An 8,818-nucleotide genomic window follows, 5' to 3' on the forward strand; every position below is an offset into this window, starting at 1 on the left:
TTTTTCACTATACAAGCCTTTTGAAAATCGTCAATGTTAATTACTGAAACTTTCTTAATTAGTCAATTACATATTTTGAGTTCTCATGCAATGTCTGCAAGTAATCTAGCTCAATAACTACAACTGGGCTATCTGCCACTGCAGTTAAAAGATATGGTAATCTTAAAGAAAGATACTCTGTATATAGAAAGAGCTGTCCCATTCATGGCAATAAAACATGTGATGCAAGTTACTAATCCCATTTAGAACATCTACATCCAAAGGCAGTCATGGTAGCAGACAATACCAGGAAATGTTTAAAAAAGGCAGTCATGCTTTGTTTTATTAAATAAAGTTCACCAGCAAGAAGGCAGCAAACGTCATAGTACGAGGTCTGTCCAAAATGTTGCTGCAGAAAGTTAAAAACAATTTCACGAACTTTCAGATATGTTGATGTGCTAACTTTCAAAATACTCCAATTATACACAATATACCGGTTCTACCTTTTTTCCCTTGCTGGAAGCACCCTTGGAAGTCATCTGTTAAACACTTCAACAACGATGATGTTCCTTTTGAATTGTCACATCGCCAAATTGTTGCCTTTGGAACACCAGTTTACATTTGGGGAAAACAAAAGTCACAGTGGGCTTAATCTGGAAAGTAGGGAGGGTGCTCCAGCGCAGTGATGTAATTGTGTGCCAAAGACTCTTGTACTATCAATGCATAGCGTGCATGGGCATTATTGTGGTGCAGAATCTAGCGCCCCTGTTTCGACAAACATGGTCGAACGCAGCACACGCAATCTTTCCGATGGCTCGGGACCACCACGCAGAAAGCTGAATTGACAGTTAGACTTTCCGGTACAAATTCGTGGTGCACAATTCCATGACAGTCAAGAAACACAATCAACACACCTGATTTTTGCTTTGTTCTCGCGTGCTTTTTGTGGCCTTGGCTCATTCATATTTGTAAATCCAAGTTTCGTCGCCGGTGACAACCCTTTACTGTCACTGTCTGAAGTTTTCCAATTATTGCAACATTCTTTTCATTGCCAACTTTTGCTCTTTAGTCGGCAGTTTCGGCACCATCTTGGTGCAAACCTTCTTAATTTCATATTTTCAGTCAAAATCTGGTGAACGGACGACATTTCCAAACCAAGTTCTTCTCCAATCATTCTAACAGTCATTCAGCAGTCGCTGAGCACAAGAGAATGCACACAATCTATGTTTTCATCTTTGCACAGGGTCAATGGGCATCTTGATCTTGCATCGTCATTGGGGTCTTCATGGCCTCCCCAAAAAACGCTGGATCCACTTGAACGCAGTTCCCATAGGCCTTTTGCAACACTTGATAAATTTCTGCACCATTCTTGCCAAATTTCACAAGAAATTTGATGTCTGTTCAGCTATCGATTTCGACAAAGGTTTTTTTTTTTTAAGAACGGATGGCACAAAAAGGGCACATATAAAATTCTGCCTTGCAGTCCAGCTCGTACTAGAGGCCAACTGGGTTCTGTTGAGTGAAGAGATTGAGAGCGCTGCCACAACACCCTCTTCCACACTTTTGCTGACTAACTGCGTGAACTTTTGGCACAGACCTCATATACTAGTATTTAAACAAGGCAGGCAAGTGTAAAAAAGCACAGGCAGCCTATAGGGTAACTTTAAAACAATAAGGTGAAGAAGAAATTGGACAAGTCACAGGCACAGGGTAAAGAGAAAAATTAACTTTACAAGAATAGCGATGCCGCATAAATAATAAACAGTTGTGGCAGGAAATGTAAGAGTGTGTATGCGAAATTCTTCGATCAGAAAAACTGCTGCAACTCGAAACTGACCACAACAATGGCAAAACATAACTTTATTCTTACTGTAAACAAATACGACTTGCAATACTGCCTAATACCAATAAGTTTTAGCTGGTACTCTGTCTTCCTTGATGCCAAGTTCCTCCATTATCTCTTGTTCAAACGTCATCAGCTTTGGAACAAAAGTAATCTTTTCAAGCTCTTTTGCTCTGGTGTCTTTGGGGTTCTCTGCAAACAGAAAAAAAAAAGTAAAATTCACTGAAATCACTGGTCTGAAAGGACTTCACTCACAGTGAATGCTAACCAGGGGCGTAGTCAGTGAGGACTCACTGGGCAGATTAGACGTCATGACACAACTGCTTTTCAAGGCTAAGAAAATAGTTCAGTAGCGGAGAGGTAAGCACACAAACAAGTGCGCCAACAGCACACAGTGTCAATGCATAACCTTGCACATGCTCCATGGTTCATTAGACTGCCATCTACCTCACTAGCACAATTATACAGGTATCCTTGAAAACTAATACTCTGGTCAGACAAGCAAATTCAGTGGCACTTTGATCAAGTGCATTCTACAGCAAGTGTCGCTAAACCTTCTGGCTAACCTGCAAATGACACTAGCTACGAAGCGACATTAAATTTGTCTGTCATTCTAGTTCTGGAATCAACGGTTCCTTTGGAGCATTCTGTTACAACCATGTATATTGGCAAAAAGTTCCTTAAAACCACCATTTCAGCCTACCAGCGCTACAATATGTTGATTAATTTGGCATTGTGCTGCCATCTGCTAGACTGCTAATTAGTACATATGGAAAAGCAATTGCTTCAGAACAACAGCAGTACAGAGTTTAATGCCTGGACCAGGACAAATTGTTCAACTGCAATGTCTGCATTTCGAAGACATTGAAATGAATCCCTTTGTAGTATTCTGCATAGCTGGGGAGCACTTTGAAATTTGCTTACCAACATAAGCGCTCTTGGCCTTATAATCGTACGTTTCTTCAGCCATCAGTGGGATGGGTAGGATCCGGCCAGAACGCACCGATACCCTGACCTTCTCACCCTCTTCGGTGTAGCGCCATTCTACCTTTGTTGGCTTGCTGAAATGGAAGGAGCAAAAGGACAAAAAACTTTTTTTTTCTTCATTTTCACGAGAACTTGGCAAAGGCTCGTGTCATTATCATTGTCAACCGTATGTCCACTGCAGGACGAAGACTTCTCCCAGCAATCTTGAATTACCTCCGTCTTGCGCCAGCTGACCCCATTTTATGCTTGCAAATTTCCTAACTTCATCACACTAGCAAATTGTCTGTCATCCTCAACTGCGCTTCCTTCTCATGGCACCCATTCTGTAACTAATAGACAACAGGTTGTCCTCCCGAAGCAGTACAGGGCCTGCCCAGTTACGTTTTAATGTGATAGGCAAGCTTCACCCACATTGAAGGTATCTAACAAAAAATATGGGCCGATCTTGAAGGCAGTGCAGTCAGTCTAACACAGCATTTCAAAGCACCGGCTGTCGGGAGGGAGCAATGCAAGAAACTGGCACGTGATGCCCATGCCAGAAATTTCAAGGAGCGACTTCGGCATAAGGAAAGAATGCATGCGATCATGGCCTAATAGTTGGAGCATTAGGCTGCCGTGCTGGAAGACAGAGGTTAGGTCCCACTATCAGTCACACATTCCTTTATAGCATTATAGGCGGACTTCACCCACTTTGGAGGTATCTGACACAAAACTCGAGGTGTGTTGAGCACATCCCTTCCAGATGCCAATTAGTTGTGTTGATTGAAAACTTACTTTCACCGCATTTCTTACATCTTCAGAATCATAAACTGCTTACAGCTGCACAATAGATTAAGAGTTTTCAGTTCTTTAGTGAGTTTTGTGAAGATTACGGAATGTGGACTCCATGCAAAAACTCGCTGCAGTTACATCAGATATGCGAACATCAACTATTTTATGTCTACCAAGCTTGAAAAACACCTATCCAGCCACTCGAACATTATGACTGGTGCAAGACACTGTGAAAAACAATGAAATAAGTGAATCCGCTACATACAATGACATACTCACACCGAGCAGAATACCCTACCATACACCTTCATACTCTTTTTACAAAACAATTTGCGTGTATAATTCAAACTTGCAGCACTATTTCAATCAGAAGCATTTCAAGATGTACTGGACACATTTTAAGTATCCTTACTTTAATCAATGCTTCTGCTGTTGATGCACTATCTTGGTGTACACAATTGTGTACATAGCGTCTGAAAGGAATATGCAAGCGCATCTAAGTGTGCATAAAATTGCAAGTTTGTAAGAGATACAAGGTATAGAAACGTTGCTCTGATAAATGAGTGTGTGAAAGGCTACCTGTGACGCATGCATGCACAGCTGTCGAGACGTCACAATCATCACAATTTAAATTTGCTATCGCATACTTGGAGAGTTGGTGGTGCTACATTGTGGCTTATTTTTTGCATTTAATGTCAACTAGAGTGCCGGCTACAGCTGTTTGCTCTCTAATTCACACCACTGTTTCTTAGCATTACGCCTAACATTTTTCGTCCAATCACTTCGTGCACGGTCGTTAAGTCCTTCTCAAGCTTCTTTTGAAAGAAGCTTGAGGGTCATATATACCCATGAGCAAAAGTATATGAACCACAGGCTCGCTGAAAGCAGAATTTCTTTGTAATTCAGATGAAATTAACTCGTGCACTGGAGAGCTTGTGATGCCTAGTTTGCACTGCAGTCTTCAATTTCGAGCTATATTCATAGGCTAAGAAGAAAATCAGCTTTAAGTATAAACCGCATGCACGCGACAGCGACAAGCGACGCGATGGAGATGGCTGTAGCGTTCGCTCGTCGCCTACAAGTCATACCGCACGCGAGCGACGACTTTGAGCGATGTCTCCCCGGTGTTGCCGGCACACTGTAAATGAAAATAACCCCACGTGGGAGTTTTAACAAGGTGATGTGCCCTATATACTCCCATCCTTGAATATTTACTTCTATGTATGGGAGAGCAATACAGTGGCATTCCCTCATTTCACTCCGTTAGCTAGCTGCGGGAGGATGTGATTTTACTCTGCCTTCAATATTTTGTTCTCTTGTGGGAACTCCGCACAGGGAGTTTTAAAAAACTCCCCCGCCGAAGCAGGTTGGCCACGTGGTGCTTGCCAGAAGGCTGTGCGCAACGCCAGCGACCGGCCGCATTCGGCTGTGCTCATGGCTGACGGTTTGTTTACATCTGTGAAGTGGCGTTCATTGCCAGCGTTAAGCCGATTTTCTTTCCTATACTTCCTTTCAGAAAGTGTTATAGATGTGCCTGAAGCTCACTGTATCCCATCTTCATGTACGTTAGCTGTGATCACTTTGCTGGCAACAATGAATGTAAGAGCAACGTTGTCAAGTGCGGAAAAAGGCTTAGACCACGGATTAAGACCACGAAGCTGCCGGGCCGGTTGACTTGTGATGTCGGCTGAGGTTTCTAGCTGTGCATTTGTGTTGCGTGACCTTGACTTGTGTTCTTCAGTGCGGGACATACGACTTTCGTCCGGTGTAATGTTTGAAAGTGCTGCGTAGCAATGCCAACAGCAGCCACTGTTCGAGCGACAACGTCCGTGCTACGCGCACATGAATGCCATATTCCGACTTCGTTGCGGTGCTGTGTTGCCAGTAAGAAAGACCGTAGTGCAAGCAACTCATTTTATGTATCTGTGTACAGATATCCTCGCCCAAGAAATACGGTAGGACGTAAGCACGTACTGTGAATAAAGCTTCTTACTGAGCTATGTGAATTGAATTGTTATCGCGCAGCTCTGTTTTGATCACGTTGTTGCTTCGGATATTGCATTAACATCATGCTCTATCCAAGACACTGATTTAGGAGCAGACCTGCTGGCTCCGTGTGCGAGGACTCATTAGACAGATCAGCGATATAGCTCCGTTTCACAACCGAGGTACATTGCTTGGATGCTGAGCAAGTAGTGCGGTCTAAAAAATGTATGACTACGCACTTTTCTATGTTACGTGGGCTGCTACGGGTCATGCTCACACATAATAAATTGTTGTTACGCCACCAGTTAATTTTGCCATGAAGCACGCGCACTTACATTTTTCTTGCTTACTGTCACTAACACACTACTTTTTGGCCGCGAATGCCGGCAGTGTGCGAAGTCGCTTCAGCACTCGCAGATGGCATGTTAATTTTGAAAAATTAAGCCATTAACATTGTTTTCTCACTATTCTGAATTAACAGTTTTGTGCTGATTTAGGTCTCATGTTAATCTCAGAAAGGCAGATCTCGTATGCCTGAGCATGTGAGTCATAATTACGAAAGCAATACAGCTGCTCGCTAGGCCGTTTCGAGGCACACAGTATCGTGGCTATATATACTGGCACGGTTGCTACTTGTGTGTCGCGTGTACGTTGAATATCTTTCAAAGTGCCTCATTGGCCTTTCTCAAATGTTTATGTATGTCATGGTTTATCTGGTCTCATTGACTTGTTTCGTAGAATTTGACTTGGTCTTGTGTGTATATTTTGAAATTTGACCCGTAGCCTCTACATATAAAATTCTCCACACAAACTGATGTGATATCTTTTTTTTTTATATATACTCCCGATGCACTTCGAAAAAACTTCGTCCAGCGCCAAGTAAAAAAATTAAAAAAAAAACTCCCAAGGTTCCACGCAAAAATTACGCCCGCACGGAGTAAAAATGATACTCCAATCATTCGGAGCATAACGAACTCCCAACCGGTGGGTCACTAGAGGACAAGCGTTATACTCCCACCTGAGAGTTAATTCCGTTTACAGTGTATGAGGGCAGCAAATACCCACCGAAACTGGCATGACGCATACTTTATTAATTTAAGTTGATGTGTTTTACTGTAAAGAGCAGTATAAATATTTCTAAAGGTCTTGCACTAGATTCTTATCCTTGCATGTATAATAATTTTTTCGTTTGCTCGTCCTGTGCGACAATCGGTAGTACATGACTGCTGTACATTCTGTTCCAGCTGAGCGCTATTGGCTAGTCGCTCATAGCACTTCCGGGCGACGAGCGACGAATTCTAGAACCGAGTGATCGAGCGATAAGAATGAGCGACCTGTTCGCACGACGGCCCATTTCATCGCTCGTCGCCGTCGCACACAAAATTGCTCTCATGCGGTTTGGGTTTTATTGCAGAATCCCTGGTACACATACTTTTGCTCAGAGGAATACATTACTTTAAATGTGATTTCACTATATTTCATTCATTTAGCATAAATGAAGCCAAGCATACCAGCACATATAAAACTGATGACAACCACTTCTGAAAGGTTATCAGGTACTCCATGTTGATTACTTCAATACACTCTCCAAATACCCTACTTTATGTGACTTGCATGTGACATTACGGAAACCATGTTACTGAACTAATTCACGGCCTCCACTGTACTGCTGGGAACAAACCAGTATTAAGAGGATTGGATTATGTGCAGCTTTTCACCATGCTAGTGGTTCGCCAGCATGGCAGCCTGAATGAAATCACTTGAAATGTGTATACAGCATACCTTCTGCCAACGAAGCAATATAAAGAAAAGTCCAGCAAGCCATAGGCAACACACTACTGTCAACATTAGTTGACAGCATTAGTTGAATGCTGCAAGGCGACAAACTGCCTTAAATAGGTGTAGACTCTTCTGATAAGCTCTGTTGCACTTATACAGTGCCTCCACTCTGCCTGGCAAGCAATGCACATACTTGTCTGTTGGGTCCACCAAAGCAACTTGGGTTGTGACAAGCAGAGGCATCTCAGTCTTCATGACTTGCGTTTTTTCCCCAGAACCAACAGTACGGTATTCCTGAAGGAAACACAGGAAATGGAATTAATTGTAATGTCATTCCGGAAGTTATGCTTTCTCACTACAACCCAAGAAGAACGATGGGCAAGTGCACATGGCAAGTGTGTCTGCCAGCTTGTGTAACAAGTACTTACGCAGTTTAGTCCTTCCACACAAACCCAGTTACGTTCCTTGACAATGTAGTTCACAATTCCTTGTTTTCCCTTGTCCTTTCCAACAAGGACTTCAACCTATATAAGAGAAAGGAGAATCTGCAAGGCCCAGCACAAGAAAAACTTACCGCTAAACTAAAACCTCAGATTACGAGCAGATCTATTCCGAGCTACAGCTTCAATTAGACTAGCTCGCTGTCTGAGCAACATAATTAAACTAAATGCTGTAAGTTGTGAGCCCAATACGAAAACGACACAATCACTAACCATCAAATTGGTGCCGTACACGAAGCTATGACGGAACCGGTATTACTGCAGAGAGTTATTAAAATTAATTACTGAAACTGCATGCACTCCTCGACAAGCGATAACTACGACGGCACGAAATTCAATTGCCAGTGTATACCCGATCGCCTCTGAACACTGTCCACACGATAGGCTCGACATAGACGTGTTTGCTGGGAACTCCAGGCATGTTGTCCTTCCAGAAGTCCGACTGCCAGGGACGTGCCAAGCCAAAGTAGTATTTCTTGCGCTGAATCACATGCCGGACGGTACTGAGGTCCCTTGGGTGTGCGCCACTCGACCTGTGCCATCACTCGCTTCACGTACGACTCGGGGAAATTCGCATAGTCCTTGGGCAGCTTAGACGCCTTCAGAAGGAAAGACGTCAGCCGCATTTCTATACGTTATTAATCGCGAAGCTTCAGAACAATAAATGATAATATAGGCGCCTCATGCAGGGCACGGGTACCTATTCTAGCCACTGTAGCACGGGTATACAATAGTACACTGTACACGGGATAGGGTAGCACGGGACGCGATGCAAACCCCACCATGCGTGTTCCAGTGTTGCTGGATTACGATAAAATAAATAAAACTACCGCTACGGGTATGAAACGTTGCGCGCAAATTACGGCATAAGTAAACGCCACTCTAAGACGCTTTAAATAATTTATAATTTATACAACAGTATTTTAAATATGATTTTTGCGAATGTGTTACACAAAAAAAAAAGAAACTAGTC

General features: G+C 42.9%; 1 protein-coding gene across 1 annotated transcript; it reads right to left on the reverse strand.

Annotated features, from left to right (window-relative positions):
- Positions 1-1,822: 1,822 nt before the first annotated feature.
- On the reverse strand, positions 1,823-8,573 carry LOC119442515 (probable 39S ribosomal protein L24, mitochondrial). Its single transcript, XM_037707420.2, is given in 6 exon segments — positions 1,823-2,014; positions 2,747-2,883; positions 7,539-7,639; positions 7,774-7,869; positions 8,198-8,344; positions 8,346-8,573. Coding segments are annotated over 6 exon segments (744 nt in total). The 5' UTR covers positions 8,472-8,573; the 3' UTR covers positions 1,823-1,877.
- Positions 8,574-8,818: the final 245 nt, after the last annotated feature.

This window comes from Dermacentor silvarum, chromosome 2, assembly GCF_013339745.2.
Source record: "Dermacentor silvarum isolate Dsil-2018 chromosome 2, BIME_Dsil_1.4, whole genome shotgun sequence".
NCBI lineage: Eukaryota > Metazoa > Arthropoda > Arachnida > Ixodida > Ixodidae > Dermacentor > Dermacentor silvarum.